The following is a 27,357-nucleotide window of genomic DNA, read 5'->3' as shown; positions in this document are numbered from 1 at the left end:
ATATCACTAATTATTAAAGAAATGTAAATCAAAACTACAATGAGGTATCACCTCACACTGGTCAGAATAGCCATCATCAAAAAAAAAAAAGATACAAATGAACTTATATACAAAACAGAAACAGACTCACAGACTTAGAAAACAAACCTATGGTTACCAAAGGGGAAAGGTGTGGGGGGTAGGGATAAATTAGGGGGTTGGGATTAATATAGACACACTACAATATATAAGATAGATAATCAACAAGAACCTACTGTATAGCACAGGGAACTCTACTCAATACTCTGTAATAACCTATATGGAAAAAGAATCTGAAGAAGAATAGGTATATGGGTATGTATAACAAAAAAAGACATAAAAGATGAATGAGATATGAAAAAAGCTAACATTAAAAAGAAGAAAATGAGACACTATACAGCTATTAATAACAACAACTTGTAGCCTTAACTTTCTCAAAGCTTGGAAATGACTCTGAAGTGAAGCAAATGGTAAGAAGCCATGTTTATAAGGCAGTTTTCCTGTTCGGTAGCCTCAGTTAATAATTCGAAACCATCTTAAGCATGTCTGCCTGATGAAAAGAATGTGAATGCCTTGGATAAGGACGTGATATTTCTGAAAATAGCATGCCCATTGCCCTCAATGGGTACTCTATCAAGTCTGATCATAACTCCATTATTCCTCTTTATGGCTTTCAGATTTGCAACATCATGAATGCACCTGCAGAGGACTTTTTTGCATTCCAGGTAAGTTATTTTTTATTTACTCTCTCAGTCATATGATATTTTTCCCCCCAAAGAAGATTCAAATACATTAGAATCCATCTACTTTATTGGGAAGCAGTCTCAACAAAGTCAAAATTTGAGTGCAAAAAAGTCATGTGCCCATGGAAGTGGGGAGAGAGTTAATTTGGTAAATCCAAGGTCCCATTTGGTTTTAAGGTTTACACCCTTTGCTTTCTGGCCTCAGGACCTTTGCTTATGCTGTTCTCTCCCTTACTACCATCTCTTGTCCAAATCCCCTCTGCCCTTCAATGATAACCCCAAATGCTATGAAACTTCTATGAAGTTTTATTCTGCTTCCCCTGGCTGAATATCATTTCTGTCTCCTTAGGATTATCATGGAATGTTGTTTAGTATTCCATTTGATTTTGTTTGTTTGTATTTTTAAAAAATGTTTGCGGAGGGCACGCCCTGGGCCAGGCATGGGCACGATGCTACACCAGCTACAGAAGTAGACCAGACAGGCATGGTCTTTGTCTTCAGGAAGCTCATGATCATATGGGGAAAGAGGCATGTGGAGTGCTGGTCAGGACAAGAGCAGAGAGACAGAGGAGGGACTCTCCCAGGGGGGCTTGACTTCATCTGGGGAGAGTCAAGGAACATGTCCCTGAGAAATTATGTTTGGGCAGTAAAGAAAGGAGAGAGGATTGCAGGAAAGAGAGGGCTTGTTGGAAGGAACCAGAGTAGACCAATGAGACTGAGGGGAGAGTGGCAGGACGAAACTCTAGAGAGGTAGACACAGGCCAGGTCACACAGGGCTTGGAAGGCCATGCCAAGGAGTTTGGCTTTCTTACTCTATTTCCCTTACATCATCTTTCATGATCCTTCCTTGTCTTTTAGGTTAATTCCTCTTGGCAAAATATAGACTTCCTTTGGTCAAAGATCAGAGCTCATCTTTCTTAACATGTGCAGCTCTGGATGCCCTGTCAATATTTCTTGAGTTTAGCATGCTAGGTTTATGAAAACCAAATCATGAGCAGTAAGGAAATAATTAAGAAGGAAATAAAAATGACTCATAGCAAAATTAGTGGGTTTTTTTAACTCCTTAAATGACATTATGAAAGACCTTAGAGAGAATATCCTTCCAAGGTTAAAACCGTATGTCTTGTGTTGTGATGTTGACCACATCAGTGTGACAAGGCAAATTGTTGCTGAGAGTTGCTAACCTGATTATAACCACAACAGAACTTGATCTTTACCCAAGTCATCTGATTAACTGTAGTTTACCCACTTTAATAAATAAAATCTAATCTTGTTTTTAGATTCCAGTCTTCTGTCTCCAACTCATCCTCCACAAAGTAGCCTGAGTGATTTTTAAAAGAAAAAACATAAGATGCATCAAGTAACTTCGCTCCTTAAAAATGTTTAATACTAAAAAAAAAATGTTTAATACTTTCCCATTTCACTTTTATTCACTTCCAATAAAATCTGCTTCTTTATCATGGCCTTCAGAGAGGCCATGATAGAAAAGGTTAGGGAGAGAGCTGGGAACTTGAACTCAAGTTTTCTGACTGACAGCCCTATGCTCTTTGGACTGTATTCCACATCCCTCTGAAGTCACTCTCCTACCAGGTGCTGAGTTCAAGAGCTACTTAAATAATAATAATTATCATCTCACCACCTTTAAAATTTTGGAACTTTCGAGCTAGAAGACTCTCCAACTCCAGGAAGCCTTCCTTGACTTCCTTCCCTCCTCTGGCTCCCACAGTACCTTGCAGAACTTCCCACATGCAGTGTGATTGCCTGTTTACCTTCCAGATGTGAGCAACCTGAGGACAACACCTCTGCGTTATTTTTCTTGGTTCTCCCATCTTCTAGCTCAGGTTCTTGTACATTGTAAAATACTTGATAAATCTTCAGTGAATCAGTGGAAAAAAGGCTAGAAATTGTCTAGTTATCCCCATTTTATAAATGATGAAAGTGAGGCTCAGAGAGATGGGAAATGACTCACAAATGGTACCTTATGATTGATCAAGATATTTCACCTCTATTTTCTCATTTGTTCCATGAGGTACATACTCTTACTACCAGCCCCATCTATAAATGAGAAAATTGAGGCTCACGGAGATAAAACGACATGCCAAAAGGAACACAGAAAGGCAGGTCGGGAGGCAAAAGGTACAAGCTATATCCAGTTGATTAGTTCAAAGTTACAAGCATCACCCACATGGCCCCTTTTAAGCCAGTCCCCTGCAGTTAGCTCCTGTATCTGAAAGGGAAACACTACCTCCCTGGACTGTTTGTTTGCATCATTAGATCCCAAATACACAACTCGCTGCCTGGCACATGATGGCCCTGACATTTTGGGGATGAAAACAGTATAGCTATCTGGCTTATGGCGCTCCCACCAGATGGGCAACCTGCTCATGGCGTTTGGCGACTAAAATCATGCAAAACCCAACAAGGTCTAACCTCTTGCCACCCCCTCAGCCAATCAGGGTCCTAATGCAGCATGAAGTCCATTACAGATGCCTCTGCAGCCTGGTACCTGAAGCAAACTTACTCTGGCTCTTCTCTTGCAGAAAGAGCCTCTGGATGAGTCAGGATGGATGATTAAAAATGTCCTTTCTATGCCAATTGTGAACAAGAAGGAAGAAATTGTCGGGGTGGCCACGTTTTACAATCGCAAAGATGGGAAACCCTTTGATGAAATGGATGAGACCCTCATGGAGGTACGGTTTTTGAGGAGGCCTCTAGACGTGGTATTCAGAGTCGGCTCACCAACGAACTTGGCTTCCAGAGCCGCGTGGTGGGGCCCTTGCGTGCCGCTGCCCCAGCTCAGGAGGGATGGGAGCTCACCTCGTAGACACTTTCCTGACTCAACATTTATTCTCTTTGCTCTCTCTTCTGTACTGCAGCAGTTGTCAGAGAAATCTATATTCCCTTTTTTAAAAGATTAATAAATATTAATAAACTTTACCTTTTAGAGAAGCTTTAGGTTCACAGTGAACAGAAAGTACAGAGAGTTCACTTATATCCCATGTCCCCACATACGCACAACACTTTCCCTTTTTGTGAAATTATTAGACATCAGGATGGTGCTTCATGTGTGTTAGAGCTTTATTCAAAGTGCATTCCCATCCATTATTTCATCTTATCCTAACAACACCTCTTTGAGGAGGGCAGCACACAGCGAATCAAACCCATTTTGTAGCTGAGAAAATGGAGGTTTAGAGAGTCTTGCCCTAAGTTACAGAGGCAGGATCAAACCTGGATGTTCTGCCTCTGATTCTTCCTCTTTCCTTTCAGTCTTTGACTCAATTCCTGGGCTGGTCTGTCTTAAATCCTGACACTTATGAGTCAATGAACAAACTTGAAAACAGGAAGGATATTTTCCAAGACATGGTGAAATATCATGTGAAGTGTGACAATGAAGAAATCCAGAAAATCTTGGTGAGTAGTGTTTTTTTCCTGTTTCTACTCTAGAAATGGCTTCTCTGGGGACAGCTGTCCCTTGCAGGGTTATCTCAGTCTTAGAACCAGACCTTGGCTTAACAGCTCTAGAAACTCCATTTTTCTCTGTGCTCAGGGCTAACATGGTACTAGAGATGGAGTCACCAACCACAGTCCCTACTCTGAGAGAAAGCTCTATCTGAGAGACCAATGGACATGGTCAGTTGCTCAGAGCCTCCCTCCATGAGGTCAGCTCACTTAGAAGACTCAATCTTTCTGAGCAAAGAAATAGTTCAGAGGGGGTTAGATGTTTGTAGGAAGCCCTCACATAGTTTCATCACTGTACAGTATATAAGGTAATTTCACACTTATGATGCTTACAATAGCCCAGTAAGGTGGGCAGAGAAAGGATTTTTTTTTTTTTGGCCGTACCACATGACATGTGGGATTGTAGTTCCCTGACCAGGGATCGAACCCATACCCCCTGCATTGGAAGCTCGGAGTCTTAACCACTGGACCGCCAGGGAAGTCCCAGGGTAAGAATTTTTACCCCCATTGTAGAGATGAAGAAATTGAGCCCCAGAAGGGGGAAGTAATTTGTCCCCAAATCACCCAGCTTGTTAAATAGGTCTCATTTAGCATTCAGGATAATGAGCAAATTATCACTATGCTGAAAGGGCTGCCTTGGGGAGGTAGTGAGCACCCCATCATGAGAGGTATCTAAGCATAGGCTGGGTGATCATATATCAGGGAAGCTATAGAGGAAAATCCCACCTGGGTGGGAAATTGGATGACAGACTTTCAAAGATATGTGAGAATCAGTGATCCACCATCCCTGGGATTTTGGTCTCAAAAAGATTAAGATTTTAGAAGTAAACAGAATTAACCAAAGGGCATTGGATATGATGCCCAGCTGAGTTCCCAAGACTTTGGTTTATACACTGCACAAGTTGAAACAACATAAACCAATGTTTTCAGAGGGCATTTCTTAAGCTGGGAAGATACAACAAATTTGATCATTTTGATCCCAATAACTGATAAATCCAAAGGAGAAAACATCCAGTATGGATGAACTGACCCATGATTTGCTTGTCTCAGTCCATAATTTTAAGCCAAATGATGGATATGTAGACCCTATGGAGGCATAGCTTCAGTGAACCAGTTAAAAGTTAATAGACTATACTCTAGATCAAGAAATCTGAAACCAGTTATTGGGTCCAGCTTCCCCCCTCCTGTAGCACATGGGGAAATAGGCCCAGAGAGGGAAGGAACTTGTCTCAAGTCACACAGTAAGTGAGAGGAAGAGCCAGGACCATGAGCAAGGACTCCAGACCCCCAGTCAGCAATAATAACAATATCAACAACAGCATTACTTAATTTTAGCACTATGTGCTAAGCACTGCTCTCGGTGATTTACATGCGTTATTTAATTTAGTTGCATATATGTTTTTGGAAATGACTTTGCATAAGGGAATTCCCTGGTGGTCCAGTGGTTAGGACTCTGCACTTCCATTGTAAGGGGCATCAGTTCGATCCCTGGTCTGGGAGCTAAGAACCCACGTTTAAAAAAAAAAAAAGTAATTTTCACAATGTTGATTCTTCCAATTCAAGAACATGGTATATCTCTCCATCTATTTGTATCATCTTTAATTTCTTTCATCAGTGTCTTATAGTTTTCTGCATACAGGTCTTTTGTCTCCTTAGGTAGGTTTATTCCTAGATATTTTATTCTTTTTGTTGCAATGGTAAATGGGAGTGTTTTCGTGGCACATATATACAATGGAATATTACTCAGCCATAAAAAGAAACGAAATTGAGCTATTTGTAATGAGGTGGCTGGACCTAGAGTCTGTCATACAGAGTGAAGTAAGTCAGAAAGAGAAAGACAAATACCGTATGCTAACACATATATATGGAATTTAAGAAAAAAAATGTCATGAAGAACCTAGGGGTAAAACAGGCATAAAGACACAGACCTACTAGACAATGGACTTGAAGATATGGGGAGGGGGAAGGGTAAGCTGTGACAAAGCGAGAGAGTGGCATGGACATATATACACTACCAAACGTAAAATAGATAGCTAATGGGAAGCAGCCGCATAGCACAGGGAGATCAGCTCGGTGCTTTGTGACCACCTAGAGGGGTGGGATAGGGAGGGTGGGAGGGAGGGAGACGCAAGAGGGAAGAGATATGGGAACATATGTAGATGTATAACTGATTCACTTTGTTATAAAGCAGAAACTAACACACCATTGTAAAGCAATTATACTCCAATAAAGATGTAAAAAAAAAAAAAAAAGACTTCGCATAATCTAATTTTAACTTGCCAGTTAAGTACTTTTATTATCCCCATTTTACAGATGAGGAAATGGGAGATCCAAGCCAGTAACTGGCAGAGCTCGAGTATGCACGAACGGCTCCATGGCTCCAAAGCACATGACCTTGAATTTACTTGTCAATAAATGTTGAATGACAGCCTCTCTGAGTTGGTAGCTCTGTTGCAAGAACTTTAGTGGAAGAAGAAAAAAGGAAATGGAAAAGTAGAGATATATTTAGACCTTAGATGTAGTAAACTAATTCTTTTCTCTGCTATTTTGGGCCCCGGCAGAAAACCAGAGAAGTGTATGGGAAGGAGCCGTGGGAATGCGAGGAAGAAGAACTGGCTGAGATTCTGGTGAGCTGGGCAGCAGCACTGGCCCTGATCTGTTACAAGCGCAGGGTGTGCCCCAAGCATGGGCGGGGAGTGTCTCTGCCAAGCATGACCCTTGCCACTCTGCTCTGATCCTTCCAGCGGACTCGGGATAGGGACAGGGCTTGGGTGGGGCGGATAGGAGAGGGACCCAGGAACTCTTCGTGTGTCCCAGTCACTTGACTCCATGTTTCACACAGCAAGAACAGCTGCCAGATGCAGAGAAGTATGAAATTAATAAATTCCACTTCAGCGACCTGCCCCTGACGGAACTGGAGCTGGTGAAATGTGGAATACAGATGTACTATGAGCTCAGGGTGGTGGATAAATTTCACATTCCTCAGGAGGTGAGGTCGAAACAAATGTTTGATTTCCCTTTTTCTTTTCCCTGTTTCTTTTTTGCTTGCCTTAAAAAAAAAAATCTGTAAACTGCCTTAAAAAGAGTGTACCCTCAGCTTTTAGGATTTAAAGCATTAGTCACATCACACAGATGCGTCATTTATCAGAAAAGAGACACATGGTTCCTCTGAACTGTGGTGTTTCTCAAGGTGGGTATTGAGGCATTGAGTTCTGAAGACTATGGATAAATGGGATGCCAAAAACGGTCCTACAGTCAAACAGAGTGGGAAAAGTGGGTTAAATCCATTTAAACAGGACTTTTTCCCCTGCAGGATTACTTAGGTGTGCTGTGCATCTAGGGGGACGGGGATGGATCAAAAGGTGGAGGTGGGGGGTATATCGCGTGCAGAATTTCCCAGACTTCTTTGATTAAAGCAGCGGTTCTAAATGTATTGCCCCAAAGCACATCAGCATCACCTGAAAACGGATCAACACGGGCGCATGGGCACGTGCGCCCCACCATCCCCCGCCCCCCCCCCCCACACACTCCTAGCTGTAAGGAATCAGAAACTGTTTTCACAAGGCCTCCCCACAGCCCGGAGCGATTCAGACGTGCACTCAAGTCTGAGAACCAGTGATTTAAAGACCCCTTTGATTTTTCTCCCGTAGAGATCCTTTAAGCTCCTCCCAGGGCCTTGTTTCATAACCACGTCCATTGTCATAGTACCTAGCAGTCTGCAAAGTGCTCTCACAGCCTATTGCATCTATTGCTAGTTCCCACACGTGGTCCAGGGTGGGCGCTGGAGCATCTGGGGTTCAGCAGGCAGCATCCCCCCCGCCACCCAGCCTTGGCGCAATGCTGCTCCCTCACTGATGTGCATGTGTTCGCAGGCCCTGGTGCGGTTCATATATTCCCTGAGTAAGGGCTACCGCAGGATCACCTACCACAACTGGCGGCACGGCTTCAACGTGGGGCAGACCATGTTCTCCTTGCTGGTGGTACGGCGGTGGCGGCATCTGGGCAGCGTGGTGGGTGGGACCGCGGGTGGCTGCGAGCTCCTGCCACACTGGGACGACCTTGTGCAGCTCCCCTAGCAGCAGTGGCATCATTCTTCTACTTACTGCTTTTTTAAAAAAAATGCGAAAAGAGTACATGCTCAGCATAAATGAATTCCAAGAAGAGAGAAGTATATAAAATAAAAAGTAAAAGAAAGCTACATTCTTCTCCCACCCCCAAGCCAGTATTTGGAGAAAACCATGACACAACTCCTTCAAGATTTTCTTCTAAGAAGCATTGAGACATATTTGTTCACACACACATACACAAAGTTGATTTTGTTCATAACCAATTAAATATTATTATTCTGTAACATGCTTTTTTCATTTGAAAATATATAAATATATTGATCACATTCTTTAAATATATTTTTATTGTGGTAAAATATACATAACCTAAAATTTACCATTTTAACCATTTTTAGGTGCACAATTCAGTGGCATTAAGTATGTTCACAATATTGTGCAACCATCACCACTCTCCATCTCTCAAAATTTCCCAACTTCCCAAATAGACACCCTGTCCCCATTAAACAATAATTTTTTTTTAATTAATTTATTTTATTTTTGGGTCTTCGTTGCTGTGCACAGGCTTTCTCTACTTGCAGCGAGCAGGGGCTACTCTTTGTTGTGGTGGCTTCTCTTGTTGTGGAGCACAGGCTCTAGGGACTCAGGCTTCAGTAGTTGTGGCTCGCGGGCTCAGTAGTTGTGGCGCACGGGCTTAGTTGCTCCGCGGCATGTGGGATCTTCCCAGACCAGGGCTCGAACCCATGTCCCCTGTATTGGCAGGCGGATTCTTAACCACTGCGCCACCAGGGAAGCCCTAAACAACAGTATTAATTCAGCTCCCCATTTCCCCTGTCCCCAGCCCCTGGCAACCACCATTCTACTTTTTCAGTCTCTACGAATTTGATTATAGGTATCTCACATAAGTAGAATCATACAGTATTTGTCCTTTTGTGTCTGACTTATTCCACTGAATGTTTTTAAGGCTTATCCATGATCTAATTTTATGGCTTCAGAGTATTCTGCATTGTTTAAGTAGACCATAATTTCTTTACCCAGCTCCCCTATTGTTGGACATGGGGGTTGTTTTCGATCTTTCACTGTTACACACAGTGCTACTGTGTCCTTGGATGGACATACCTATGTGTATGTGTCAGTCTTTTTGTCTCAGAGGGTTTGCAGTTTCTATATTTCATTTAAAAGTGTTTTCCCATCCAGGTTATGACACACATCTCTGCCCTTGCCCAGCCTCCTCATCCTCATTCCTTTCCCTTGTGGCCGGAATGGTCAGGGCAGAGTAAGCTCTAGGGCCAGGAGGCAGGAATTTTGGCTAGGCTGTCATTGAGGGTGAAAAACACACCCCTTAGACTTGATTTATTTCTTAGAGTCACAGAGTTAGCATCACCTTCCCAGGGCTCTTTCCACCCTTGACTCCAACACCCTGCACAAGGAGTTAAGTACTTGCAAGATGCTCAGGGAAAAATTCTTCTGGGCTGAGCTTGAATCGGTAGACCAGGTTTGGAAGGTTCACTTTACCAGTCTGGTCATGTTCAAAAACACTCTAAATCCTAAAACTCGAGGGCTGTCAGTTTCTCAACAATCATCCAGTCTGATGCCCTCCACCTTGAGCGTGCACAATGAGATACTGAGGCCCAGAGGGAGATGCAACCAGCTAAGGTCACTCAGGAGTAAGGTGACGCACCAGCCCCATTTACCTGGGACTGTCCCAGTTCTAGCACAGAAAGTCCCACATCCCAGAAAACCCCTGAGTCCCGGCAAACATCTGGTCACCCTGTGGCGCCAGGGGTCGAGCCAAGATCAGACCTATGTTTCCAAGCTCCAGGCCCTCCCCCTCACACCTGAGCTCTCAGCCCTGCTTCTGACCCCCACAAGAAAGGAGTGAGTGCTATCTCTGACTGCTCTTCCAGACTGGAAAGCTGAAGCAATACTTCACAGACCTGGAGGCCCTGGCCATGGTCACCGCCGCCTTCTGCCATGACATTGACCACAGAGGCACCAACAATCTCTACCAAATGAAGTGAGTCAGTGCTTACTGGCCCTCCTCTCTACCTCCTGCCTCCAGGATTGATTACCTAGATCTGAATGGGTCTCAGATAGACTCGCTTGCCAAGGAGAAGTCCGCAGTCCACAGCTTCCCACTTCCTCCTGCCCTTTGGATCTGGGTAAACTCCTGTGATAGACAGAATAATGACCCTCCCAATGCCTGGAGCCTGGGAATATGTTGCCTTACATTAAAAAAAAAAAACACTTCATGCATGTGACTAAGTTAAGGATGTTGAAATATAGGGATTATCTTGGGTTATCCCAAGTGGGCCCCACATAGTCAGAAGGGTCCTTATAAGAGGGAGGTGGTGGGGATGTCAGAGAGGACAGAAGATGCTACACTGTTGGCTTGGAAGATGGAGGATGGGCCACAAGCCAAGGAATGTAGGGGGCCTCTAGAAGGTAGAAAAGGCAAGGAAACAGATTTTCCACTACAGCCTCCAGAAGGGAAGCAGCTCTGCAGACCCATTTTAGACTTTGAACTCCAGAGCTGTAAGATAATAAAATTTTATTGTTTTAAGCCATTCAGTTTGTGGTAATGTGTCAGAGCAACAACAGGAAACTAATATATTAAACTTCTTCACTCTTCTCCTTCCCTTCCTACCTGTTGAATTAATTCAAGCCAAGATGTTAGCAAAAGAACGGTTCATTTATTCACCTTGGGTTTACAATGCTCCTAACACCATGGTGGTAGGCCCTAGGCTAGGTAAAGGAGGTACCAGGGTGAGCAAACCAGACACAGTCCCTGTCCTCACAGAGCTTATATTCTAGATAGTCTCTGAAGCAGAGTCCTTGAACCATGTTCTGGGGGACCCTCATGACCACCTTGTGGGCTGGGCAGAGCAGGGACGAGTGTGATACCCATATTATAAATGAGGAAACAGGCTCTTCCCAGGGCCCACAGCCTGTAAGTCATTAACAAGTCCTAGAACATGCTTCTCTGAGTCTTCTCAGTTCTTGCCTGCTGCTCCAAGGTTAGAGATTGTGTTTACATTTTACCTCGTGGGAAGCTAAGTACTGATCTCAGTGCTTGGCGCATAAAAAGGGCTCAACAAATATTTATTGAATAAAGACATGAATAAATATATTGCTTGTGGGAATTCAGTGGCTTCTCCTAAGGATCAGGTATGGAGGATCTGGGGCTTTGTGATGTTCAAAGTACGGCCCAGTGCCAATGTCCATGGATTGGCACTGGGCCAATAAGTTTCTAAAATTGCATGTGGCACTGTGTTTGTGTCTTTTTCTGGGGATAAGGGTCCACACTTCTAGGGAGTGCACGACCTCAAAGAGGCCCAGAGTCAAATGTGGAGAAAACTAAAGCCTGAGGGTCAGGACACCCTATATCTAGTCCTATTTCCCACTGTCCTACTGTGTGGCAAATTCCTTCTTATTCCTGAACTTCAACCTCTCTGCCTGCAGAATTAGGAGGTGACAGGAATGGATGATGTTTTTAGCCTTCACCTCAGCCATTTCATACTGATCCTCATTCTCTCTGTGTCTCTCTCCTTCTCTCCCATTCAGATCCCAGAACCCACTGGCCAAGCTCCATGGGTCCTCCATCCTGGAAAGACACCATTTGGAGTTTGGCAAAACATTGCTGAGAGATGAGGTAGGATGAGGGCCCTCAGCACTGGCTTTGGGGCCTGAGAAGGAGCCCCCATCTCACAAGAAGCCTGAGTGTGGCCAGGCATTGGCCTGGGCTGCCTCTCCCATCACCTGGGGCGGCCATCAGTAGTTGAGCAACTTTACTGCCAGCATCACTTCTTATATCTCTCCTATGGTTTTCTCTTTAGAGCTTGAATATCTTTCAAAACCTCAATCGCAGGCAGCATGAGCATGCAATCCACATGATGGACATCGCGATCATTGCTACAGACCTCGCCTTGTATTTCAAGTTGGTGTTTCTTCTTCATTTTAAGAGTAACAATGATTAGGGAATTCCCTGGCAATCCAGTTGTTAAGACTGCCATGGGCCCGGGTTCCATCCCTGGTCGGGGAACTAAGATCCCGCAAGCCACCCAGCGTGGCCAAAAAAAAGAATAGCAATGATTATAATGATAATGAACGCCACAGTTCTAATTGATTTAGTATATGCTCTGCGCCAGGCACCATACTTTTGCTATGGACACATCGACTCTCACTACAACTCTTTGAGTTAGATATTTTTATCCCCATTGTACAGATGGGGAAACTGAGATCCAGGGGAAGATTAGCTAAGATCAGATAACAAATCCATGGTAGAGTCTGAGTTAGAACTTAGGTCTTCACTCCCAGGCGTTGGTTCTTTTCACCTTTTTTTAAAATTACGTTGTTTTAATTAGCCTCTGTCTGAAACAGCCAACATTAGAAGGCCAGGGGTTGCCTTATTCTAAGATGTGCTCCTTTAACAAACTGGTGTGTTTTGTAGGAAGAGGACAATGTTCCAAAAGATCGTGGATCAGTCTAAGACATATGAGACTCAACATGAGTGGACGCAGTACATGATGCTGGATCAGACACGGAAGGAAATCGTTATGTGAGTTGAGACAGGGCTCAAACCCTGATCCCCTTAAGCCCGGGGTCATAAGGAAAAATTCTGCACTGACAGGCCTTGCTGCCTTCAAGAGAGCCCTGGGACACTTTCCATTATGGAGGCCTCTGACATATGAAGCAAAGAAGTTATGCCAAAACAGCACTGCAGAAATTATATGTTTAATCTTTACTCTAACACAAAAATACAAGACAGTATACTATCATTTTACTTCTTAGTATACAAAAAGTACACTATTTGAAGTATTTATATCCTAAAATGCAGAATTTTTGTGGTAAAGTGATGTAACTTTAAAGTTTTTGATAAAACATAGAGCATTATACCAATTATGGTTTGAGTGATAGCTAAATGTCACTCAAAATCTGTAGGCTTAATTTCTTTTTTTTTTTTTTTTTTTTTTTTTTTTTTTTTTTTTTTTTTTTTTTTTTTTTTTTTTTTTTTTGCTGTACGCGGGCCTCTCACTGCTGTGGCCTCTCCCGTTGCAGAGCACAGGCTCCGCGGCCATGGCTCGCGGGCCCAGCCGCTCTGCGGCATGTGGGATCTTCCGGGATCGGGGCACGAACCCGTGTCCCCTGCATCGGCAGGCGGACTCTCAACCACTGCGCCACCAGGGAAGCCCCAGGCTTAATTTCTTAAGTGTTCTTTTATACATGGCAATGGCCTGCAAAACAGCTGTGCAATTCACAAATTAGTTCCATGATTTGTGTGATATTTAGTGCTTTACTGGCAGAGGTCTGGTAATGGGATGCAACTTTAAGTTTTCTGGTGGATGTCTTCTTTTAGTTTCTCTCAGTGTGCTTCCATGAGTCACTTCAATTGATGATGGGGTGAGAAGTGTAAATCTGAGGCTTTTTTTTGAATATGTGGCCCAAGCCAAGGGGTCCCTGGCTCCCCTGTGACAGGTCCTGGGTGTTGATGTCAAAGGAAACAAGTCCTGACCCAGTACCCAAAGAGGTGTTGTTAGTTTATCCCCAGATGCTTCTGTGGAGATGAGGTTTAATTAAGTCACAAATGCTAACGAGTCCCTGCAACAGAGAAGGGGCAGCTGCTGGGACAGGCTCAGGGAAGACTAGGCAAGTGGCCAGTCTTTCCCTCAGCTTTGAAGTTGTCCAAGCAGGCCTCCCCAAAGGTCCTCCTATCCTGGGGAGCAGGGCGACCTGCACCACTGAACAAGGAGGCACACACCGGCTATAGCTGCTCCCGGGCAGACCAGGAGCTGCCCTGCGGGACATTTCAAAATGGTGTTGCAGAAGAACTGAATGACTAGAAAGAACACCAAGTTCTTGGACAGGGGGTCTTATTATTAGAAAAGCTGTCTATTCTCCCTATTTAGTTATTCATTTAAAGTGATTCCAAGGAAAATATCGATTTTATTTTGGGAAGAATTAGGAAGCCAATTCCAAAATCCTTATGAGAAGTAAGTATGCAAAAAGAGCCAGAAAATTCTGAAAGAGAAAGGAAATAATAGGGACCAGCAGAACTGAAGGCAGTTCCATCCTAGGCATGAGAAGGACAGGTCAATGAACAGACTCAAAAGACAATGCCTATGCTAAAAGTGGATTTTCTGCCAGTGGAGAACAGGATAATTTCATAAATGGTGTTGGGACAATGAGGTGGTCTGATTGTTTTTTTTTCCAAGACCAGCAAGCAGTTCTCCAGTTCTCAGTAAGCACTGACTGGTTGTCCTACAAATTTCACTCAATTCTCACACTATCAACCCAGAGATAGTGTCAGACCCCACTTACTAAGGGCTCAGCCCCACGAGACTGGCTTCCTTTCAGACACCAATGGCAAGTTCATGTTGCCTGTGCTTCTGATTGACTAGCTATAAATTGGATGTTCCCATGACCACCTCCTTGGGTTCGATTAATTTGTTAGAGTGGGTCACAGAACTCAGAGAAATGTTTACTTACATTACCAGTTTATTATAAAGGTTATTATAAAGAATACAGAAGAACAGCCAAACAGGTACATAGGGTAAGGCCAGAAGGGTCCTGAATGCAGGGGCTTCCATCCCCATGGAACTGGGGTGTATTCACCAACCCTGAAGCTTATTAAATCTCATAGTTCAAGAGTTTTTATAAAACCTAATCTGCAGCTCCTCCCAACCTTTTCCAAGAGGCCAGCAGGTGGGGGTGAAAGTTCCATCCCTCTATTCACTTAGTCTTTCTGGTGACCAGCCCTACCTGAACCCACCTAGGGACCCTACCCTAAGTCGCCCTATATCACCTTATTAGCATAAATCCAAAGGGGGCTTCTTGGGAAGGGTAAGACACTCCTATCACTCAGGAAATTTCAAGAGTTTTAGGAGCTCTGTGGGCGGAACCAGGGACAAAAACCAAATATATTTCATATTCTACCATATATTTCATATTCTACCACAGAGGTAAATCCCTATTTCACTCCTATAGCAAATAAATTCCAGATGAATCAAGGATTTTAAAATAATGAGAAAACAAACTAAAAATATGGAGAGAGGAAAAAAGCATGGGAGAATTAAAAAGAGTAAGTTTTTCTAAGTGTGACATAAAATTCAAGACATGAATAGATCGATAAATTTGACTACATAAAAATTAGAGATTTCTGCACAACACACAAAAGAACACATAGCTAAAGTCGGAATGCAAATGATACACTGGGGGAAAATATGTGCAACACTTCTGACAGAAAAAGAGCTAATTTCCTTAGTAGTGTTAATACAATTCAAGAAAAAGCCTAATCCCACAGAAAAAAGAGCAAATGGCATGAATAGATATATCCCAGAAAAGGAATTACAGTGGGACGTAAACATATGAATAGATGATGACCTTACCCATAGTGAGAGAAATGCAAAATAAAAGTACCTCGAGATATAATTGTTCATCCCTCTTACTGGCAAAGATTAAATGTTTGCTAACACATGGTGTTGGGCAGTGAGGGGCAACAGGCAATCCTATTCACTGTGGTGGGAATGTAAATAGGTGCAGTTTTTATTGTTTTGTGTGTGTGTGTGTGTGTTTTAAAGTTTGCTTATCTTTGATCTTAGTTCCCCGACCAGGGATTGAACCCAGGCCATGGCAATGAGAGCGCTGAGTCCTAACCACTGGACCACCAGGGAACTCCCCAGTAGGGACAGTTTTACAGAGGGCAATGCCTATCAAAATTGTAACCGGCCATACTCTGACCCAGCCATCCCACGTCTAGGATTTACCCTCCAGATTTTCTCCCACATGTGCTTCAAGGAGTATGCACAAAGTTATTCATTGCAGCATTATTCGTAATCACAAAAAATATTGAAAAAACCTTAAATAACCATCATGGGGCACCAGGTTAAATACATTATGGTATTTTCACACAACGCAATGTCATGCAGACTTTACAAAAAAATGATATTAAGGGTTTCAAAAAATTTTGAAAAGCCAGAGGCAGGACTTCTTCAATCATTGTAAAAGCCAAAGTAGTCTTAAGCGGAAGTCTTCACTGAGCACACATACCCCTCCCAAAGCCTTCCAAGACAAATATAGGCTTGGATGGCCTCAAGGGAATCAGTGTTCTCTCTCTTCACATTATCTTCTGGAGAAAGCACAGTAGGTGAGGCATGGTCAGTTCCTCACTCTTCTCCCATGTTACAAAATAAAGGCAAACTCAACCTTTTTGAAGTCTATGGTGCAAAGACCTCTGGGGCATCATACAGAGGGACAATAAATACTGGTGTCCTCAAAGCTTCTTTTAATCGTGGCATTATAAACCCAAGGGAGGGCTTCTGATAGATAAATTTGGAAGAATTTAAAGAATGGAATGACATTGCGACAAAAATTCCATTCCCAGGGTTTCTAATTATTGCATCTAATCAGTCTTGCAATAAGAAGTATTCATTCATTAACTGATTTTTTTTTTTCTTTTTGGCTGCACCACGCAACTTGCGGGATCTTATCCCCAACCGGGGATTGAACCCGTGCCCTCAGCAGTGATAGCACAGAGTCCTAACCACTGAACCGCCAGGGAATTCCCAATTTGTTAACTGATTTAAAAAAAATAGTCCCATCCTATCTCATCAATAGATGAATTTCCAAAAATATTTGAGTGTTTAGTAATTTATAAAAATAGGTAATATATTTTATTGTATTGGTTAAGCATGTAATAATAATAACTCAATGCAAAATAAAAGTTTTCAACACTTGGAGACCTATGGTCAAAGACAGCATTGTTTAGTTATATAATTTCAACAAATGGACATATTTGGTTGCAAATAAGTATGAAAGGGTAATCAATACATTTCATATATATATATTTTTGAATGTCTGTGATGTGTACAGTTATACACATATATACATACACACACAAAAAAAAACATTAGGATAAAAATCTGTGGGGGAGGGCCTCCCTGGTGGCGCAGTGGTTGGGAGTCCGCCTGCCGATGCAGGGGATGCGGGTTCGTGCCCCGGTCTGGGGGGATCCCATATGCCGCGGAGCGGCTGGGCCCGTGGGCCATGGCCGCTGGGCCTGCGCGTCTGGGGCCTGTGCTCCGCAGCGGGAGAGGCCACGGCAGTGGGAGGCCCGCGTACCGAAAAAAAAAAAAAAATCTGTGGGGGAAGTCAACTGGAAATACAAGTTTATGAAGTAAAGGAAGAATGCAAAATTCCAGACTTTTTTTTTAAATTGAAGTATAGTTGATGTACAATATTAATATGTTACAGGTGTACAATATGGTGGTTCACAATTTTTAAAGGTTATACTCCATTTATAGTTATTATAAAATATTGGCTATACTCCCTGTATTGTACAATATATCCTGTAGCTTATTTTTTACATAGTAGTTTGTACCTTTAATTCCCTACCTTTATATTGCCTCCCCCCACTTCCCTCTCCCTACTGGTAACCACTATATCTCCAGCTTGTTCTTCATATCTGTGAGTCTGCTTCTTTTTTTATCACATTCACTAGTTTGTTGTTTTTTTTAGATTCCACATTTAAGTGACATCATACAATATTTGCCTTTCTCTGACTGATTTCACTTAGCATAATACTGTCCAAGTCCATCTATGTTGCTGCACATGGCAAAATTTCTTCATTTTATGGCTGAGTAATATTCCCTTGTATATACATACCACATCTTCTTTATCCATTCATCTGTCGACAGACACTTAGGTTGCTTCAATACCTTGGCAATTGTAAATAATGCTGCTATGAACATTGGGGTGCATGTGTCTTTTTGAATTAGTGTTTTTGCTTTTTTTGAATATATACCCAGGAGTGGAATTGCTGGGTCATAAGGTAGTTCTATTTTTAGTTTTTTGAGAAACATTCATACTGTTTTCCACAGTGGCTGCACCAATTTACATTCCCAGCAACAGTGTACGAGAGTTCCCTTTTCTCCACACCCTCACCAACGTTTATTATTTGTGTTTTGTTTTGTTTTGTTTTTTTATGATAGCCATTCTGACAGGTGTGAGGTGATATCTCATTGTGGTTTTGACTTGCAGTTCCCTGATGATTAGCGATGTTGAGCATCTTTCCATGTGCCTATTGGCCATCTGCATTTCCTCCTTGGAAAAATGTCTATTCAGTTCTTCTGCCCATTTTTTAATCAGGATATTTTGTTTTGTTTTGTTTAGGTTGCTTATTTTTTTGATGTTGAATTGTATGAGTTGTTTTACATTTTTGGATATTAACCCCTTATTGGTCATATCAGTTGCAAATACTTTCTCCCATTCTATAGGTTGTCTTTTTGGTTTGTCAACGGTTTCCTTTGCTGTGAAAAAGCTTTTAAGTTTAATTAGGTATTATTTGTTTATTTATATATTTTTAATATATATATAATTTATTTTATTTATTTTATTTATTTTTTTTGGCTCCATTGGGTCTTCGCTGCTGTGCATGGGCCCCCTCCAGCTGTGGAGAGTGGGGGCCACTCCTCACCACGATGCCTGGGCCTCTCACTGTGGTGGCCTCTCACGTTGTGGAGCATGGGCTCCAGAGCGCAGGCTCAGTAGCTGTGGCACATGGGCTCAGCAACTGTGGTTCACGGGCTCCAGAGCGCACGCTCAGCAGCTGTGGCGCTCAGGCCCAGCTGCTGCTGGCATGTGGGATCCTCCTGGACCAGTGCTCAAACCCATGTCCCCCGAATTGGCAGGCGGATTCCCAACCACTGCGCCACAAGGGAAGCCCCATTTGTTTATTTTTTGCTTTTATTTCCTTTGCTTTAGAAGACCAATCCAAATATATATATATATATATTGCTACAATTTATGTCAGAGTGTTCTGCTTATACTTTCCTCTAGGAGTTTTATGGTTTCTGATCCTATATTTCAGTCTTTAAAATTCCAGACTCTTAAAGAAAAGCTTGTCTCTTTGTTTTTAAATGGGTGATGTGCTGATGGTTGATATGAAAATGCTATGCTATTTAGATTCCTTTATACTTAAAGAATGATGTAATCATTTTAATAGCAAGATGTCAACTTAAAAATGTACAAGAAGGTAAACATTTTTCAGAATTCTTCAGCTAGGCACTCAGTGAAAAATGTTGAAGATCTATAAAGCAGGTTTCTCAATCTTAACATTATTGACATTTGCGGACAACAACTCTTTGTTATAGGGGCTATTCTGTGCATTTTAAGATTTCACTTACTAGATGAAATCCCTGGTTTCTGCTCAGTAGAAGCCAGTAGCAGCCCCTGGTTTCTGCTCAGAAGCCAGTAGCAGCCCCTGGTTTCTGCTCACTAGATGCCAGTAGCAGCCCCTCCTCCCCAGTTGTGATGAGCAAAAATATCTCCAGACGTTGCCAAATACCCCCAGGGGCAAAAACTGCACCTGGTTGAAAACCACTGCTGTAAAGCAGTCTTGGAGTTGGTCCATCGATTAGGAGATTAGACACATAATTAGAGCTGCTTCATACCTGGGTACATTGTACCTGTTACACACTTGTGGCTTCGGCACCATAGAGTCTGGGTTCAAGTCTCAGCTCTCTCACTTTTTGTTGTTTGACCTTGAGTAGTTTACTTCACCTCTCTGTGCCTCAGTTTTCTCATCTGCTGAAAGAGGGTACTGGTAGTACCTACCTTATGGATTATCACAGGGGCTGAGCTGAGACACGTGGAATGCTGTGCAGCGTTGCTCACGGGGGGTACGGTGTTAGGCTCTTCCTGTGGTATAAAGAGATATACGTATTTGGTCTTTATCCCCATTTCCCAACACAGAGCTCTAAAACCCTTGACAGCAGTAAGAGTCATAGGCTTGGCAGGAGTGTCTTTTGTTCTAATGAAGCAGCTCTTGGTGGGACCCCAGAGGGCTTCATGGTAGGGGCTGATCACCAGAAAGATAAAGCCTTCATTAGAAGCTTGGAACTCTCAGCCCCAGCCCAACCTCTGGGGAGGGGAAAGGACTGGAGACTAAATTAGTTACCAACGGCCAGTGATTTAATAAATCATGCTTATGTGGTAAAAGTGCCATTAAAAACCTCTAAACAACAGAGTTCTTAGAGCTACTAGGTCAGTGAATACATCTACGTGCTGGGAGGGTGACATGTCTGAAAAGGGCATGGAAGCTCTTGTAGGCACCCCTGACCCCATACCTTCTCCTATGCATCTCTTCCACTTGGCTATTCCTGAGTTATATCCTGTATAATAAGAGTTTTCCGAAGTTTTATGAGCTGTCCTAGCAAATTTTTGAATCTGGGGGCTGTGGGAACCCCCTGACTCTGCAGTCAAGTCAGAAGTCTGGGTAACCTGGGAACCTGATACTTACAGCTGACTTCTGAGGCAAGGGTAGCTTTGTGGGACTAAGCCCTCAAACCTAGTGTTAGAAGTGTCTGACGCTAGTGTCAGAAGTGAATTGTATTGGGACTTCCCTGGTGGTCCAGTGGCTAAGATTCCATGCTCCCAATGCAGGAGCCTCAAGTTTGATCCCTGGTCAGAGAACTAGATCCCACATGCCGCAACTAAGAGTTCACATGCCGCAGCTAAAAGATCCCACATGCTGCAACTAAGACCCAGAGCAGCCAAATAAATAAATTAAAAAAAAAAAAGAAGTGAATTGTATTGAATTGAATTGAATCGAATCAGAGGACACCTAGTTGGTGACAGAATTGGTTGTTGTGAGGAAAAAACCCAACACCCCCCTCCTGTGCTCTGATTATCTTGGAGTACTCACCTCAACCCTTGAGGCATCTTAAGCCAATTGACTTTTGTGAGTCTCCTGCATTGCTATCTCTTGGGTCACCCCACTTTAGTGTGTTTACTGTAGGACCAAGATGTTACAGTACCTCCACAATCGGGGTGTGACTTTCACTCGTCATTAAACCCTTTACGTCTCCACCTAATTGCAGGTCTCACACTGGATAGTCTGACCAAACCATGCACTGGAAGGTTTCTGTGCATGGATTAGAGATCCTCTAGTGGTAGAATGTGAGGCCTGACACCTGCCACGAGCTCAGATGGCGATTACAATTTGAAATGGTTGGGAAAAAAAAAATCAAAAGAATAATATTTCCTAACAAATAAAAATGATAAGAAGTCAAATTTCAGTACCCATAAATAAAATGGTATTCTTGTATGGAGGGCCACACTATGACTTTTGTGGGTCATAGGCACCTTTGCCTTCATGGCTTCTTCCTCCATTTAAATAAGTAAATAAAAATAATATTTTATGACTGTGTTGGTATAAAGACAAATATAATCGAGGCTGAAGTCATTCATTATTCATAAATTTACTATATTCTTTTTTTAAAAGAAATTAAGACTTAAATATTTTCATGGGCCCCTAAAAGTATCCTGAACCCTAGGCACTGCCTAAGAGATAAGTGACCCTGTCTTTTTTTTTTTTTACTGAGCAGCCCGTCCTCCCCTCCCCCATCCATCCTTCCATCCATTCATCGATCTAGTAATGAACATTAAGAATTTAGAAACAGTTGCTTGCCCTCTGACGTGGCCCACACTCTGTCTGTGGACTGTTTCTCCCAGGGCCACTCTCACCTTTTGAGATGGACCGCATTCCATCTACGGAATGTGTACCTCTCTAAATAAATCCACTTCTTATCTATCACTTTGTTTCCCACTGAATTCTTTCTGCCACGAGACATAAAGAACCTGAGCTTCAGCAAGTCCTGACACCAGGAACTAAGGCTCCCACCCAGGCGAAGGATGGAATGAGGATGTGGACCCTCCTGACTTCAACTAAAGCTTGGTCTCTGTCTACCTTCGCCCCGATTCTATGCTGAATTCTCCTCTGCTTAAGCCTTCTCATGTACCTTTAGTTTACGCATGCACCCTTAGTTTCAAACTTCCCCAATTTTGCAGTTGGGGGAGACACTACTTTGGGAAAAGATCCCTGGTGTTCTCCTTACTTGCTGCAAGTCATAAATCCTTCCTTCTCCCCCACATCCCCCCTCCAAAAAAAGAATTTAGAAACATTGTTTGCGCTTGAATCCAAAAGGCAACCACTGTGCTAAATACATACTCTAATATACATCTGCCAATAATGAAATAGTGGCCAAGATTCTCAAAATCCTAAATCACTCTCCTCAAGCAGCTGTAGTCAAGCAGCAATTAAGGGCCACTTTAAACCCAATGAGCTCATCACGGCTCCAACCTCAGCTGCTATCTGACATTAGGCACTTACTGTGTTCAAGAGAGTGGAGCTTTGGGAAGGGTTGGACGGAAAGTATAAAAACCACGAAGACACGGAAAACACTGCAAACCAAAACTCATAAATCCCCAACAATGTGGGGCTAATGGATTAAGAATTGTTTCAGTGGTAAACGCCTCCAGGGTGGCGCTCCTGAATCCTCAATCCTCAGAATCTATCTGGGGCCTGGCATGCAGTAAGCACTCAGCAAAGTGTGCTTGGTGAGTTCACAACCTCCAGCCCCTCTCAAACCCTGGGCCACGCAGCTCAGGCCTCACCGGTCACCTACCCAGTCACCTTTCCGGTGACTGGATGCCAGGCGCCAACTGACCTTGTCTTGACTTATGTATGGCTGTTTTCACATCGCGATGATGAAACTGAGTAGCTGCTATTGAGCCTACATGCTCTGTAAAACCTAAACTATTTACTATCTGGCCCTTTACAGAAAAAGTTTGCCAGCTCCTGCTTTAGTGTTTTACAAATGAAAAGAGTGAGGCCCAGAGAGACAAAGTGACTTACCTAGTGTCACACGGGCATTCCTGGAACATCAAGGACTGGAATCCAAGTCAACCCACCCCTCTCCCGGACACCCACTTTCTCAGGCTCCCTTCAAACTTTCCCCGCAGGCTACAGCCTCCAGGCCAGGTGTAATTCCAAGAAGAATCTGAATGCCTCTCAAGGGCGGCTGGGATGCTTTCAGGGGTCAGCCAAGGGTCAGGGAGAAGCGCCACTGAGCATCCCAGCTGAGCAGAAGTAACATTTGCTTTGGGCCAGGTGAGCGGGAGCCCATCCTGGTGATTGTGATGAAGGTGATAACGATGAAGATGAGGACCATGGGGCACTTATAAAATCATCTTATGTGATGGTCACAGTAACCCCTAGGACAGACAAATTGCATTGAACCCTGTGAAGTTGCTGACTTACGACAGTTTTTGACCCACAAAATCAGAATTTCATATGATCCAACCTAATATGCTTATCTCATTTCACCAAAGAACAGAGAAAGACTCAAAGACATTAAGTCACTTGCTCTAGATATGGCAAGTAAGGACAAGAGTGAGAATCGAATTGCTCTAATTCCAAAGCCTTGTACAGAGTTATATACTGTTCTCCCATTCAACTCCACCCCTCCTCTCCTCTCGATGACTCTCACCTACCTTGGGGATAAGGTTCAAATTTCTCAGCAAGTCTTCATGACTTACCCTTGCTCTCTTCTGCATAATAACCCTGTTGTCCTTTACTATCTTTCATCCTAAAATCTTCCTCTTCCTCGCTTTGCATGTCTAATCTATCCCCAAACCCTGTTGAGTTTACTTTTTTTTTTTCTTCTTTGTTTTTTTTTGCAGTACTTGGGCCTCTCGCTGTTGTGGCCTCTCCTGTTGTGGAGCACAGGCTCCGGACGCGCAGGCCCAGCGGCCATGGCTCACAGGCCCAGCCACTGCGGCACGTGGGATCTTCCCGGACTGGGGCACGAACCCATGTCCCCTGCATCGGCAGGCGGACTCTCAACCACTGCGCCACCAGGGAAGCCCGAGTTTACTTCTTAAATGCCTTGTCTATCTGGACACTTCCTTTTATTGCCACGTACATCTCTTGTCTGGATCCTGAAATGGCTTCCAAACTGGGCTCCAGGCTGGCATTCCTTCTATGTTCCTTAAGTGACTATGAGCTCCCTGCAGTCCCCTCTGGATCCCTAATGTGTAGCATAGCATCTTGGCCTCGGAACACCTAAGGCAGTGGTGCTGAAGTGAATGTAATGCCTTGTCTTTAGGGCACGAGGCTTTGGATTGGCTTTTCTGGTGTCCAGGTGTGTCCTCCACGCCCCCTTCCCCACCACATCCCAGGAACGTACCAAATCTCTATCTCTAAAACACTTAGTTGTTTCCCTAATTGCTGGGAGTGATTTTCACATGATATCTCCAGCCAAGGAAAGTAAACCTCCAATGCTCTCCTGAAGCCACACCTGTGGGCTTAAAATGTAGACACTGACGGGTAGCAGGGAACCAGTGACTCCTGGATTCACAGCCAAACATTCATTTGCTTGATGGTAAACATAGCGTCTACAACACAACATGAAGCATCAGGCATGTGTTCCTAAGTTATTACAAAGTATAAAGGTGTTTCTAAGAGATGTATGCATTCCTGAAAACTTACTTAAAGATTTCTATGAGTTTTTGAGGGTTTACTTAATCAAAGATAGTTAAGGGCTTCCCTGGTGGCGCAGTGGTTGGGAGTCCGCCTGCCGATGCAGGGGACATGGGTTCATGCCCCGGTCTGGGAAGATCCCACATGCCGTGGAGCGGCTGGGCCCGTGAGCCATGGCCGCTGAGCCTGCGCGTCTGGAGCCTGTGCTCCGAAACGGGAGAGGCCACAACAGTGAGAGGCCCGCGTACCGCAAAAAAAAAAAAAAAAGATAGTTAAACCTGTTAATATTTCATAACTCCTCAGGCTGTCCAGACCAGCTTATGTAACCTATGCCAGATACAGCTGGTAAATTGTAAAATCATCCAAGCCACTAGTTAGGTTCAGAGCCCCAACCTTCTCCAACTATTCCCTCCCCAGCCCATGCCCATCATCTCACCAAGTCGGGTTGACTCTACCACGTGAGGTTGACCCCATGCTCTTCCAGCCCGCGGGTATTGCTGCAGGTCAGGTCCTCCTGCCATCCTGCCCACATTGCTGCAGCGTCTTCCTTCCTTCCTTCTTCCCTCCCTCTCCTGTCTGCTCCATCCTACAGGTGCTGCCAAGCAGCTCTGATGAGGTCATGACCCGGCCCTCAACCTTCAAAAGCTCTTTCTGCTTATTGGATACACCTACACTCCCCAGCATGTAATTAAGGCCCATAGTACATGGCCCGGCATTCCCATCCCAGATGCTCATGCCACTACACCCCGACTCTGAAACACATTCTCAAATTCCTCCCTCTTTCTCCAATTCTTTTGCCATGTCCCCTCCCTTCTGTCTTATATTATACCTACCTATGTAATAATACCTGTCTTACCTTCCTATTATTGTGAAACTCCTTTAAGAATTTATCTTTTAGGGGCTTCCCTGGTGGTGCAGTGGTTGAGAGTCCGCCTGCCGATGCGGGGGACACGGGTTCGTGCCCCGGTCCGGGAGGATCCCACGTGCCATGGAGCGGCTGGGCCCGTGAGCCATGGCCGATGGGCCTGCGTGTCTGGAGCCTGTGCTCCACAACGGGAGAGGCCACAGCAGTGAGAGGCCTGCATACCGCAAAAAAAAAAAAAAAAAAGAATTTATCTTTTAGAGACTTCCCTGGTGGCGCAGTGGTTGGGAGTCCGCCTGCCAATGCAGGGGACATAGGTTCGAGCCCTGGTCCGGGAAGATCCCACATGCCATGGAGCAACTAAGCCCGTGTGCCACAAATACTGAGCCTGTGCTCTAGAGCCCACAAGCCACAACTACTGAGGCCATGTGCCATAACTACTGAAGCCCGTGTGCCTAGAGCCTGTGCTCCGAAACAAGTGAAGCGACCGCAGTGAGAAGCCCATGCACTGCGACGGAGAGTAGCCCCTGCTCACCGCAACTAGAGAAAGCCCGCACACAGCAACAAAGACCCAACACAGCCATAAATAAATAAATAAATAATAAAATAAATTTATTTTTAAAAAAAGAACCCACCTGCCAATGCAGGGGACACAGTTTCAAGCCCTGGTCTGGGAAGATCCCACAGGCCACGGAGCGACTAAGCCTGTGTGCCCCAACTACTGAACCTGTGCTCTAGAGCCCACAAACCACAACTACCGAGCCTGCGTGCCACAACTACTGAAGACTGTGTGCCTAGAGCCCATGCTCTGCAACAAGAGAAGCCACCGCAATGAGAAGCCCGCACACCACAACAAAGAGTAGCTCCCGCTCGCCACAACCAGAGAAAGCCTGCACGCAGCAACGAAGACCCAATGCAGCCAAAAAAAAAAAAGAAATCAAAATCAAAATATTAAAAAAAAAGTGCTTACCTTTTAACCCTTTCTTTCTTTCCTCAATCCCTTCCTCTACTTCTTAACGTAAGGCTTCCTCACAATGACCAGGGTCGCCCTTCTCCCTGCATCATGCATTACTCAATGGGGCAAAAAGCGGTTCTTGGGAGAGGAGCAAAAAACCTTAGATATTACAATGGTCTGTGGCCCTCCAAACAGATATACAGTATGTCTGTGTTATTAAAATTTCATGGTACAACGATTATAGGAAAAATGTCTAATAAAAAATCTCTTTGACGGTGGAGCAGGGAGGATGATGAGAAAAAGGTTGAGAAACATTGTTCTATATTAGACAGGAGAGAAGGAACTCCAAGGATGTGATGAGATTTAAATGAAATTGATGTCTACAAAATGCCTAGAACAGTGTGTGGCACATAATAGAAACCCAATATATGTTCCTGATCATCGCCAGTGTTTATTGTGCACATACTATATCCAGGCACCATACTAAGATTTTTCACACATTATCTCATTTAATCTTGCACCCACTCCATGAGGGAAGTACCAATATTATTACAGATGGGAAACTGAGGCATAGAGAAGTTGGTTTAATTGCTCAATGTCAAACCCCTGGTAACTGACAGAGGCAGGATTTAAACCTCTATTTGATTTCAAAGCCTGACCTTCAGATGCAATGGGGAAGTGACCCCTCTTCTCACCATGGGATGAGGTCACCTACTAGGAGGGGCAGAGAAAGGAGAGATAGATGGAATTACCCAGATACACAGCCATGACTGGTTCCCGACTGATGGAGGGTGTGCTTGTGTGCAGGGCCATGATGATGACCGCCTGTGATCTCTCAGCCATCACCAAGCCTTGGGAGGTGCAGAGCAAGGTGTGCGCTCCTCCTGACCCGAGAGAAGAGCATCCCAGTACTGGTGACAGCAGCTAATGTGGCTTGG

General features: G+C 43.9%; 1 protein-coding gene across 2 annotated transcripts in view; it reads left to right on the top strand.

Annotated features, from left to right (window-relative positions):
• Nucleotides 1-27,357, top strand: part of PDE6A (phosphodiesterase 6A) — a 66,797-nt gene that overhangs the window by 36,062 nt on the left and 3,378 nt on the right. For both annotated transcript variants that reach the window (XM_060092052.1, XM_060092051.1), the window contains 11 exons: nt 696-743; nt 3,302-3,451; nt 4,029-4,172; nt 6,782-6,847; nt 7,063-7,209; nt 8,093-8,200; nt 10,192-10,301; nt 11,849-11,936; nt 12,121-12,221; nt 12,735-12,842; nt 27,227-27,290. In XM_060092052.1, the coding sequence (XP_059948035.1) occupies nt 696-743; nt 3,302-3,451; nt 4,029-4,172; nt 6,782-6,847; nt 7,063-7,209; nt 8,093-8,200; nt 10,192-10,301; nt 11,849-11,936; nt 12,121-12,221; nt 12,735-12,842; nt 27,227-27,290 (1,134 nt within the window). The remainder of the gene's footprint in view (nt 1-695; nt 744-3,301; nt 3,452-4,028; nt 4,173-6,781; nt 6,848-7,062; nt 7,210-8,092; nt 8,201-10,191; nt 10,302-11,848; nt 11,937-12,120; nt 12,222-12,734; nt 12,843-27,226; nt 27,291-27,357) is intronic.

Source organism: Mesoplodon densirostris, chromosome 3 (assembly GCF_025265405.1).
Source record: "Mesoplodon densirostris isolate mMesDen1 chromosome 3, mMesDen1 primary haplotype, whole genome shotgun sequence".
Lineage (NCBI taxonomy): Eukaryota > Metazoa > Chordata > Mammalia > Artiodactyla > Ziphiidae > Mesoplodon > Mesoplodon densirostris.
The sequence above is the reverse complement of the archived record's forward strand: the minus strand, read 5'-3'. Positions and strand labels throughout refer to the sequence as shown.